Source organism: Bos taurus, chromosome 4 (assembly GCF_002263795.3).
Source record: "Bos taurus isolate L1 Dominette 01449 registration number 42190680 breed Hereford chromosome 4, ARS-UCD2.0, whole genome shotgun sequence".
In the NCBI taxonomy this organism is placed as follows: domain Eukaryota; kingdom Metazoa; phylum Chordata; class Mammalia; order Artiodactyla; family Bovidae; genus Bos; species Bos taurus.
In genome coordinates this window covers 60865274-60877821 of record NC_037331.1, presented here as the reverse complement: position 1 = coordinate 60877821, position 12548 = coordinate 60865274, and the positions used below count along the sequence as shown (strand labels likewise).

The following is a 12548-nucleotide window of genomic DNA, read 5'->3' as shown; positions in this document are numbered from 1 at the left end:
ACATTGCAATGTTTACATGAGTATATAGTATGGGTGCAAAAATTAGAAACAGAAACATTTTGCACCACAGTGTACAAGAAAAACTTGAGAGATCGGGTCTACCTCTCTCCTATAGAGCAAGAGTCCTAAAAATCAATAAGTCAAAGAATACTTTTTTAAAGAAGGCAATCCTTCAATTTCTTAATTACATTTATATGTCTAATAAACCTCTTACTTAAGACAGTGATTCTTATAAATAGCTATAAGATCCATTTCACTATTGGCTAAGAGGGTTATGTTTCAAAATACTGAAAAGATTAACATTTATGGAGTGCTCTGACATGCTAAGATGAAAAAAGACATTTTACTGTATGTTTTTTACATCATTTTTTTACAAATATATCTACACATTTCTTCTAGTAATTACAAGTCCTTACCATCTGTTCTTCATTCATACTGCTGCTGCTGCTGCTGCTAAGTCGCTTCAGTCCTGTCCGACTCTGTGCGACCCCATAGACGGCAGCCCACCAGGCTCCACCGTCCCTGGGATTCTCCAGGCAAGAACACTGGAGTGGGTTGCTATTTCCTTCTCCAATGCGTGAAAGTGAAAAGTGAAAGGGAAGTCGCTCAGTCGTGTCCGACTCTTCGAGACCCCATGGACTGCAGCCTACCGGGCTCCTCCGTCCATGGGATTTTCCAGGCAAGGGTACTGGAGTGGGGTGCCATACTTAATCCCCCACCCCATCTTTCCTAACTGCGTCTTCTCCTCCAGAGGTTAAAAGGTAAGATCCCTGGAACCAAATTGAAGGTTTCAAAGAGTTTTCTTCTTTATAAATCACTTCAGGGGATTATTTTCACTTAGATGGTGGATGTTAAACATCATTTCCTTCTACAACCTCCACTTCCACTAATATGGATAATCAAAAACCAATTGTATTTGCAAATAACAACTGTTTGTGGCTTTTTCTGTTGCTGTGTTTTCTACTTACTATGGCTAATGTAGCACCATCACAGCAGGAAAGTTAAGATGACTGCCTTGATGAGAACTATTCAAGAAGGAGGGAGCAGGGAATAATCTTGCCATTTTAGCCAATCCATACCAATGTTTCCTTCCATTAATATGGATAATCAAAAATTGATTGTATTTGCAAATAACAATTATTTTGAAAAATGTAATGCCTTAGGAATAGGAAAACAATTACTACTTCACTGAAGACATTTTGAAAGTTCAATTATTTTGTTTCAATTGAAAATAACTTAAATTTTATTTTAACCCTCTTGTCAATTCTCAGTTGTGTATAGAAAGGAAACAGAAGAAATGCAATTAGGACAGTGGTCAACAGATAAAAGGTATATATTGTGGGAGCTGCAGAATCCCATGGACAGAGGAGCCTGGCGAACTACAGTCCTTAGGGCCATGACAAGTCAGACACAACTGAAGCGACTTAGCACACACGCATGTGGGAGCTGGAATGGATGTTTCTGCTTTTTCCCTGGCAGAGCCAAGGGGCATAGGGAGAGAAGTCAGTCATCTACAATGCTATGACCGCCTTGGGGCACTCCGTACTTGCTTCTTTCAATTTACTCAGTTTACAGTCTAGGCACCCAGGTTTAACCTTGCTATTCTTTCCAAGGCACTAAATGACGATGCATTATGGAGTTGAGACTGCAGCTGTAGCTGGAAGATGGGGATGGGTGCCAAAACAGCAGAAGGTAAACACTCATCTTAAAGCTTCCAAAAAGCAGCAACTAATAATCACTCTTTCACAGGTGAGCCCAAGCTCAGCTTGTAAATAGCATCCCCTGAAACTGTGCCATACAATGGTCCTTTACAAAGCTGTAAGAAGCCAGACCTTATTAACTCACCAGGAGTCTCAAACTGACAATGACTATAACCCACAGAGATGTTTTACTTGGGCAATACTGAGATTTTTTTTTTTAGTATTGAGTTTTGTATTCTTCTTTTTCTAAAATCTGAATGTAAATGCCCTAAAAAAAAAAAAAATTAACCCAAGCCCATTTCTTATATCCTAACCCCATTTCTTATATCCTGTAAAGTCTGTAGGAAACCAGAAGTAGCCTCAAAAGAATCCTTTCACAATGAAGTCATAGGATGCAATTAACTTCTCCAGCAACTGAGTTGTAAAGAACATGTAAAGACTGGTCTACTGATGAAACTGATCACACACTCAATGCCCAAGATTTTTTATCATAGGCTAGTCACATAAGTACCCCTATGCCTAGCAAATCTAAAATTCCAGGCTCCTGAAAGGAAAAGAGGTATTCCATAAAACATACTGTTTGTACAATGAGGCATGGCAAGCTCCTCTTATCACTTAGGGAAAGTTTATTTCAGTATAGGAAACTGTTCAACAGTCAAGTTCCCAGACACTAGGCTCCAATTAATCTTGCAACCAAGGCTTTCTAAGGATGGTAGTCTCAGGCCTGTTCTCTTAACTCCTCGTACATATCTTTACCATTCCTTCCTTGACAGCCAGCGGGGTAGCCTCAGCCCAGGGTCTTTCCCCAACACCCCAAAGCCTTCCTTCTCCCCCCATTTTCCAATCACTGATGATCCCCACTGCTCCAGCTTTACTAACAAGAACATAATTCAAACTTTAATTTACAAGCCAAACAAAAGTTAACTTATTTTGCCTATGTTATTAACTATCACTCGACCAATCAGGGCTTCCAGCTAGCAGGATACTAGCCATGATCTACAATGAGATATGATTCCAGTTAGAGTGGAAAATCAGTGACTTACGCTACCCACTGGCTTTCATAAAAACATATAATTTTCATTTGACTGCTGGAAATACTGCCAAGGATTCCTATCACTGCCCTGAAGACCCTTCCCATCTTGTTCAACAACACGCTGGCTCTGAAGCCATTATGGATTTGATACCTAGGTTTTCCAGGATAGTCAGCCACAAAGAAGTAAGGTAGAATGTACTGGCTGCCAGGTCACTGCTCAAATGTGCCACTAAGGCTTTACTTCTGATTCACTGATGAGGAGACACCTGACCCTGCATAGTTTTCAGCATTTTCTCATCCCAGATCCCTTCTTCAGCACCAGGAAGTACTGCGCTCTTTCCTGCAAAGGTCCACAACCTCAGAAAACAGACATTCTCAGCTTCTGACCCCAAGGGTTGAGTAGCTGAGAGGAGCTAAGACTCACAATGGCTGCCAGCAAGAGGCTAAGCAGGGTTCAGCAGGCTCCACGTGGAGTTATTTTCAAGTCCTGCAGCCCATGCTAGATGCTCTGAACTACCTAAAGGGCCTGAGGACCTCCTGAGGAAGCTACTGCCTAGACTAGAAAAAAACTTGAGTCCTGGAACTCCTTGACATTGACAGCGCAACCAATTAGGAACGAATCGAACCTGGGCACGACCTTGGTTCCACTATGGTAGGTGTATCTGGCCTGCATTTACTATTGCTCTGCCAATCTGTGCACTAAAAAGGACCACAGTCACTGTCCAACAACAATACAGATTGCCTGCCTTGGAAAGATCCAGATGATGATACTTACAAGACTACCAGCTATGGGTTGGCAAGGCCTCAAGGGTGGAGGCCAGAGACCAGTGGGCTAGTTGGCCATCCTGACCCCTCTGAGGAGCACAATTCTAAGTCCTGAAACTAGCCCTGAAGCTGATGCTTTAACTTCACAGCTGGGAAGGGGAAGGATATATCATGTCAGAATTCATTCAGATGCTAAGTAGGAACTTAAGCATATTTTATGGAGGCCCTGTTCTGATGAATCTCCTTTATTTGATTAAAGTGGTTTGAAGTACATTTGGCTTTTGTTGTGATCATTCTCCCAAACGGTGGCATTTGAAGTATTTAATACCAGCCAGCTAGGATTGCTGGTCCTATTTAGAAGTCTCAAATGACCCAAGCATAAAAAGTTGAAATTGGGCTAAAATAAAGATTGTAGGGCCAGAAACCAACCACTGTCAATTGTCAATCTTTGGAGCTGCTGATGCTTCCTAACTCCCATCCAAGGGCATGAAAGAGCATTCATTTTGACCTAATGGTGGGAAATCCCTTTACCAACTGGTAGGGCTTGCAGTAAGACTCCAAATTAAAGAATACTGATAAAGAAATCTCAGCCATCTCTTTTAGCATTAAGGGGGAAAAACCACAAATAGCATTTTTATATTACTGTCAATTTTAAGGGAATGTAATACACACCACTGTATATAAAACAGATAACTAATAAAGACCTACTGCATAGCACAGCGATCTCTGCTCAGTACTCTATAATAACCTATATGGGAAAAGAATCTAGAAGAGAGTGGATTCATGTATAACAGATGTACTTTTCTGTACACCTGAAACAATACTGTAAATCAACTATACTCCAATTAAAAAGGCAGGGGGGTGGTGCACTTTCCTGAGCAACTAAAAGAAAAAGCTTTAAAAGACTGGTCAGATTTCATATAATCTATAACAAACAATAAAAAAATTTGCTGGCCACAAGTCCAAAGAACTTGCACTGCAGCAAAATGCTAAAACAGGGCATCCGCTAAAGATAAATGGAATCACGCGGCTTCACGGAGCCTACAGATTTTCAACCAGTAATGAAGCCAAGTTGAACCTAATGCATTATAAAAACCCTATACAAAGTTAATTTAACCAAATGTAGTCTGCTTTTAAGATCTTAGCTCTATGCCCTGAAGGTAAATATCAGCCAATTTCTCCTCAAAAACTTAAGCAGATTTTGAAGTTCATAAGACCTTAACACACAAAACTATGTGCTAAATATCTAAATTGAGCAATTGGAAAGAGATGCTTTTATTATCATCTGCATCATGATTTGTGAACCCTGAAGGTAGTTTTAAAAATTCCATTATTTTCTTTTTTAAGTGAATACTGAAATAGTTATTTGATGATTGTTAAAAATTTCAGTAAAGCATTAAAAAGTACTTTGGCAAGTTTCAAGCCTCAGTCCCCAAAATGCCATTTGGGGCCTAAGCAAGCTGTGAATGTAATACAACAGGGAGAACCAGAAATATGCATGCTCCATCTAACGCATTCAAAATCAAAAAGAAAACACAAACACTTGTATGTGGATTTATGAAAGGGCCACAAGTCTGTAAATCCCAAATGAAACCTTAGAGTCAGAATCTGAAGCTTTTTCCTAATATAGTTGCTTCCTGACACAATGTTTACATAGTAGATTCTTTATAAATTTTGATTAGAGCGAAGTAATTTAAATATGGGTTGACACTCACCTAGAGATTTCTTGTCACATATTTATGTATCCTAGATGGGAGATAACTATAAATAATTGGAGTATTTTAGAACTTTTTTGGCTTTTTAAATGACGGCAAATAATTGTTTTCACTACATAAAGTGAAATCACACGACGGAAGCAGCATTTTACCTGCTTAAGAAATCGATCAGATGCATTGCTGTGCTTGGCCAATACGCTTGGCAGAGAGGGATTAGCATACTCAAACTGAGGATTGTAGGTGTAGTCGGACTTGAAGAACCTCAGTTTTTCTTTCTCCAAGTTGGTGGGCTTTATAGCAGTCAGTATACAAAATTTCTTTCCAGAAAAATCATCTCCTTTTTCAAAACTTCTCGACAGCAGAGGCTGTGGCTTTGGCTTTGGCTTTGGCAGTGTGGAGAAAAGGTGTCGCTTCACTTTTCTTTCATTTTTGGGTTTAGGTGGCAGTACTATGGGGTTTCCTGTAACAGAGATATCATGCGTAAACTTTACAGGACTTGACACTGACCCAGTGACAAACACAGCAGGCTGCCTTTCTAGGCAGTACCAAGTACTACTGCTCATCACAGGCACTGGGGCTTTCATCTTGCGATCTTTACTACGCGAAGAGCTAGGAGATTTGCTGGGTTTTCTACATCTTTTGGAGCCGGTGGAGGAAGGCTGTTTTTGTGAATGATGCTTTTTCTCCTCTTTGCTTTGTAGTAAGACATTGTAACTACTGGTTCCAGTTGTGAAAATGTCCTTCAGTATTGCAGGAGATAAATGTGAAATGCTTCTTTTGCTGTCAATGATCAAGGACGCTTCTGCATTTAGAATGGACTTCTTAGCAAGCTCTTGCTCAGGCCAGTGAAGCTTTTCTGTGTTAATAAAATCAAAACAAAAGAAATAACAAAGATGCCAGATGAAGCAAATTGCTTATTATATAAAAAGCATTCTGAAGGGTCTTTAAACTTTTATAATTTTGCAACAATCTTTGGAAAACACATTTTAAATATTAAAATAATATATTATTAAATTTTGGTCAGGCTAGACATGGTCACTTTTATAAGAATGTATATACAACAAATTAGCTGTAAAAATCCTTAGCGTCAAACCATTTAGATGATCAAAGTTTATTATAGATATGAGATAATAATATACAAATAATCTGAATACTCAATTCTACCAAAGCATGTAGATTTCATAGAAAGGATATACTTTAATGGTATTATCAATATCAAAGTAAAATCCAAGACACTTTCAAAGCCAATAGAATCTTGAAATCTGACACTATATATAAAGATAGCCACAGTAAAAGAAGGACAATACTCTCTTATCTATATCAAAAACATTTTAAATTAAATAAATAAGTATACATTCAAGCATGTTTTAGTAATATCACTGAATATTAGTTTCTTTTCTTAATTTCTAAATATAGGTTAAGGTAGGACTTCCCTGGTGGCTCAGCAGTAAAGAATCCATCTGCAATGCAGGAGGCGTGGGTTCGATCCCTGCATCTGGAAGATCCCCTCGAAGAAGGAAATGGCAATCCACTCCAGTATTCTTGCCTGGGAAATCCCATGGACAGAGGAGCCTGGCAGGCTGCAGTCCATGGAGTCGCAAAGAGATGGACATGACTTAGCAACTATACAACACAGGTTAACATTAAACAAAATCAAATTTTTTCTTGCCAAGTCTTTTAAAAACATAATTACTACATAGGATGTGCATGCAAGGTAAGTCGCTTCAGTCATGTCCAACTCTGTGCAACCACATGGACTGCAGCCTGCCAGGCTCCTCTATCCATGGGATTTTCCAGGCAAGAATACTGGAGTAGGTTGCTGTGCCCTCCTTTAGGGGACCTTCCTGACCCAGGGATTGAACCTGTGTCTCTTACGTCTACCCTGCATTGGCAGAGGATTCTTTATCACTAGCGCCACCAGGGAAGCCCACTATGTACGATATCTCATACACGGAGAGGTCAGTTTTGCCTTTCTCCTCCATGGATCACAGCCTTGCTGTGGCAAAAGGGCTTGCACAGCTCACTGAAGCTATGAGCCATGCTATGCAGGGCCACCCAAAACAGACAAGTCGTAGTGAAGAGTTCTGACGAAATGTGGTCCACTGGAGGAGAAAATGGCAACCCACTCCAGTATTTTTGCCTGGAGAACTTCATGGACAGTATGAAAAGGCAAAAAGATACAAAACTGGAAGATGAGCACCCCAGGTTGGAAGGTGTTCAATATGCTACTAGGGAAGAGCTGAGGGCAAAAAAAAAAGCCAGTAAGAATGTAGTGGCTGGGCCAAAACAGGAACAATACTCAGCTGTGGTTGTGTCTGGTGGTGAAAATAATGTCCAATACTATAAATAATGCTGCATAGGAACATGAAATGTAAGGTCCATGAATTAAGGTAAATTGGACGTGATCAAGCAGGAGATGTCAAGACTGAACACTGGCATCTTAGGAGTCAATGAACTAAAATGGATGACGGGAGAATTTAATTCAGGTGACTATTATATTTACTACTGTGGGCAAGAATCCCTTAGAAGAAATGGAGTAGCCCGCAAAGTCAATAAGAGTCCAAAATGCAGTACTTGGGTGCAATCTCAAAAATGACAGCATGATCTCAGTTCATTTCCTGGGCAAACCATTCAACATCACAGTAATCCAAGTCTATGCCCCAACCACTAATGCCGAAGAAGCTGAAGTTGACTACTTCTATAAAGACCTACAACACCTTATAGAGTTAACACCAAAAACGGTATCATTTTCACCACAGGGGACTGGAATGCAAAAGTAGGAAGTCAAAAGATACCTGGAATAACAGGCAAGTTATTGGACTTGGGAGTACAAAATGAAGCAGGGCAAAGGCTAACAGTTCTGTCAAGAGAACAACCCAAGAGATAACTCTGCACATCGAAATCACCAAATGGGAAATACTGAAATCAGATTGATTATATTCTTTGCAGCCAAAGATGGAGATGCTCTACACAGTCAGCAAAAACAAGACCGGAAGCTGACTGTGGCTCAGATCATGAGCTCCTTATTGCAAAATTCAGGCTTATATTGAAGAAAGTAGGGAAACCCACTAGGCCATTCAGGTATGACCTAATCAAAGCCCTTATGATTATGCAGTGGATGTGACAAATAGATTCAAGGGATTAGATGTGGTGGACAGAGTACCTGAAGAACTATGGACGGAGGTTCATAACATTGTACAGAAGGTGGTGACCAAAACCATCCTGAAGACAAAGTAATGAAAGAAGGCAAGGTGATTGTCTGAGGAGGCTGAGGAAAGAAGAGACGTGAAAGGCAAGGGAGAAAGGAAAAGATATATCCAACTCAATGCAGAGTTCCAGAGAATAGCAAGGAGTGATAAGAAGGACTTCTTAAATGAAAAATGCAAAGAAAGAAGGAAAACAATAGAATGGGAAAGACTAGAAATCTCAAGAAAATTGGAGATATCAAGGGAACATTTCAATCAAGGATCAGTTCAGTTCAGTCGCTCAGTCGTGTCCGACTCTTTACGACTCCATGAATCACAGCACACCAGGCCTTCCTGTCCATCACCAACTCCTGGAGTTCATTCAGACTCACATCCATCGAGTCAGTGATGCCATCCAGCCATCTCATCCTCTGTTGTCCCCTTCTCCTCCTGCCCGCAATCCCTCCCAGCATCAGTGTCTTTTCCAAGGAGTCAACTCTTCGCATGAGGTGGCCAAAGTACTGGAGTTTCAGCTTTAGCATCATTCCTTCCAAAGAAATCCCAGGGCTGATCTCCTTCAGAATGGACTGGTTGGATCTCCTTGTAGTCCAAGGGACTCTCAAGAGTCTTCTCCAACACCACAGCTCAAAAGCATCAATTCTTCGGCACTCAGCTTTCTTCACAGTCCAACTCTCTCATCCATACATGACCACTGGAAAAACTGTTGCCTTGACTAGACGGACCTTTGTTGACAAAGTAATGTCTCTGCTTTTGAATATGCTATCTAGGTTGGTCATAACTTTCCTTCCAAGGAGTAAGTGTCTTTTAATTTCATGGCTGCAGTCACCATCTGCAGTGATAGTGGAGCCCCCCAAAATAAAGTCTGACACTGTTTCCACTGTTTCCCCATCTATTTCCCATGAAGTGATGGGACCGGATGCCATGATCTTTGTTTTCTGAATGTTGAGTTTTAAGCCAACTTTTTCACTCTCCTCTTTCACCTTCATCAAGAGGCTTTTTTAGTTCCTCTTCACTTTCTGCCATAACCTCATATCTGAGGTTATTGATATTTCTCCCAGCAATCTTGATTCCAGCTTGTGCTTCTTCCAGCCCAGCATTTTTCATGGTGTACTCTGCATAGAAGTTAAATAAGCAGGGTGACAATATACAGCCTTGACGTACTCCTTTTCCTATTTGGAACCAGTCTGTTGTTCCATGTCCAGTTCTAACTGTTGCTTCCTGACCTGCATACAAATTTCTCAAGAGGCAGGTCAGGTGGTCTGGTATTCCCATCTCTTGAAGAATTTTCCACAGTTTATTGTGATCCACACAGTCAAAGGCTTTGGCATAGTCAATAAAGCAGAAAGAGATGTTTTTATGGAACTCTTGCCTTTTCGATGATCCAGCAGATGTTGGCAATTTGATCTCTGGTTCCTCTGCCTTTTCTAAAACCAGCTTGAACATCTGGAAGTTCACAGTTTGTGTATTGCTGAAGCCTGGCTTGGAGAATTTTGAGCATTACTTTACTAGCGTGTGAGATGAGTGCAATTGTGCAATAATTTGAGTATTCTTTGGCATTGCCTTTCTTTGGGATTGGAATAAAAACTGACCTTTCCCAGTCCTGTGGCCACTGCTGAGTTTTCCAAATTTGCTGGCATATTGAGTACAAGCAATCAAGGATAGGCATGATAAAGAACATAAACAGTAAGCCCCTATCAGAAAAGATTAAGAAGAGGCAGCCAGAATACACAGAACTATAGGGTTTTAATGACCCAGATAACCACAATGTTATGGTCACTCACCTAGAGCCAGACATCCTAGAGTATGAAGTCAAGTGGGCCTTAGGAAGCGTTACTGCTAACAAAGATGATGGAATTTCAGCTGAGTTATTTAAAACCCTAAAAGATGATGCTATTAAAGTGTTGTATACAATATGTCAGCAAATTCAAAAAACTGAGCAGTGGCCACAGGACTGGAAAAGGTCAGTTTTCATTCCAATCCCAAAAAAGGGCAATGCCAAAGAATGTTCAAACTACCATACAATTGCACTCATTTCACATGCTAGTAAGGTTATGCTCAAAATCCTTCAAGCTAGGCTTGTGCTGTGTGCTTAGTCACTCAATCATATCTGACTCTTTCTGACCCCCATAGACTGCAGCCCACCAGGCACCTCTGTCCATGGGGATTCTCCAGGCAAGAATACTGGAGTGGGTTGCCATGCCCTTCTACAGGGGATCTTCCCAACCCAGGGATCGAACCCAGGTCTCCCACATTGCAGGAGGATTCTTTACCAACTGAGCCACTCAGTTCAGTTCAGTTCAGTCGCTCAGTCGTGTCTGACTCTTTGCAACCCCATGAATTGCAGCACGCCAGGCCTCTCTGTCCATCACCAACTCCCGGAGTTCACTCAAACTCAGTCCATCGAGTCGGTGATGCCATCCAGCCATCTCATCCTCTGTCGTCCCCTTCTCCTCCTGCCCCCAATCCCTCCCAGCATCAGGGTCTTTTCCAGTGAGTCAACTCTTCGCATGAGGTGGCCAAAGTACTGGAGTTTCAGCTTTAGCATCGTTCCTTCCAAAGAACTGAGCCACTAGGGAAGCCTTAAGCAGCACTTATACCAAAAGCTTCCAGATGTACATGCTGGGTTTCAAAGAGGCAGAGGAATGAGAGATCAAATTGCCAACACTCGTTGGATCATGGAGAAAGCAAGGGAATTTCAGAAAAACATCTCCTTCATTGACTACACTAAAACTTTTGACTGCGTAGATCACAACAAACTGGAAAATTCTTAGAGACTGGAATACCAGACCACCTTAGCTATTTCCTGAGAAACCTATACGTGGGTCAAGAAGCAATTGTTAGAATCTTACATGGAACAACTGACTGGTTCCAATATGGGAAAGGAGTACAATAAGGCTATGTATTGTCTCCCTGCTTATTTAACTTGTATGCGGAGTATATCACGCAAAATGGTGGGCTGGATGAATCACAAGCTGGAATACAGACTGCAGGGAGAAATATCAACAACCTCAGATATGCAGATGACACCACCTTAATAGCAGAAAGCAAAGAGGAATTAAAGAGCCTCTTGATGAAGGTGAAAGAGGAGAGCAGAGTGCACTCTTTCATTCCACAAATACAGGAGTATTGCTAATAGGTACATGAATCTGAAAAACATCTGTATAATTACATCGTTCTTGTCTTCGCATAGCCTCCAATATGGCTCTGAAGGTAAGGCAGTTCTATGAAGATTTGAGTACTAATATGAGGTAGTTCAAAGAAGGCAATGGCACCCCACTCCAGTACTCTTGCCTGGAAAATCCCATGGATGGAGGAGCCTGGAAGGCTGCAGTCCATGGGGTCGCTAGGAGTCGGACACGACTGAGCGACTTCACTTTCTCTTTTCACTCTCATGCATTGGAGAAGGAAATGGCAACCCACTCCAGTGTTCTTGCCTGGAGAATCCCAGGGACGGGGGAGCCTGGTGGGTTGCCGTCTACGGGGTCGCACAGAGTCAGACACGACTGAAGCGACTAGCAGCAGCAGCAGCAGCATGAGGTAGTATAAGCTTAAATATGAAAAACAAAAGGTACAGATAATAATGTAGAATTCAGAGAAGGAAGAGAGCAATGTGAAGAGAAACACTTGAGGAGAATTCAGCTGAACCCTTTAAGAGCTTTCACATTCAATTAACTGACCAAGTGTTCCAGTTTGTCTTAAATTCTCTTATTTGAATTCCTATCAGACCACGTCTGCCTATAAAACCTTTTCTAAATCCTTTCTGCTAATGTGATACATGATTCTCTCAAACAGCTCTCTTTTGCAAGTCTCGTGGATCCTTACACCTCTAGTCCTCAACCTCTGGCTCCTACTATGGAGGCAATTTCAATGCTAGCTGACTTGGACAGCTGCTTTCCTTGCCAAGAAAGACAATCCATTAATTCCATTAAAAAAAAAAAAAACTTTATCTACATAGATCTGTCACTCATTCATTCAAGATTAGACATTCAGGGATCCTTTCTATAATAAATAGTAATAAATAATTTAGAAAAGGGAGAGGAACCAGAGATCAAATTGCCAACATCCTATGGATCATGGAAAAAGCAAGAGAGTTCCAGAAAAACATCTACTTCTACTTTATTGACTACAC

At 41.1% G+C, this 12548-nt stretch overlaps 2 protein-coding genes across 8 annotated transcripts in view; one reads left to right on the top strand and one right to left on the bottom strand.

The window, feature by feature from the left end:
- ANLN (anillin, actin binding protein) overlaps nt 1-12548 on the top strand; it is a 174811-nt gene that overhangs the window by 67155 nt on the left and 95108 nt on the right. The window lies entirely within an intron of this gene.
- Nucleotides 1-12548, bottom strand: part of MATCAP2 (microtubule associated tyrosine carboxypeptidase 2) — a 78540-nt gene that overhangs the window by 39653 nt on the left and 26339 nt on the right. For 4 of the 5 annotated variants that reach the window (XR_009494233.1, XM_059885874.1, XM_005205481.5 and 1 more), the window contains exon 2: nt 5366-6069. The exons of the other annotated variant lie outside the window; for it this stretch is intronic. Coding sequence is in view for 3 of the 4 variants with exons in the window: in XM_005205481.5 (XP_005205538.2) it covers nt 5366-6069 (704 nt within the window). In the remaining variant the exon portion in view is untranslated. The remainder of the gene's footprint in view (nt 1-5365; nt 6070-12548) is intronic. 5 annotated transcript variants of the gene reach the window in all.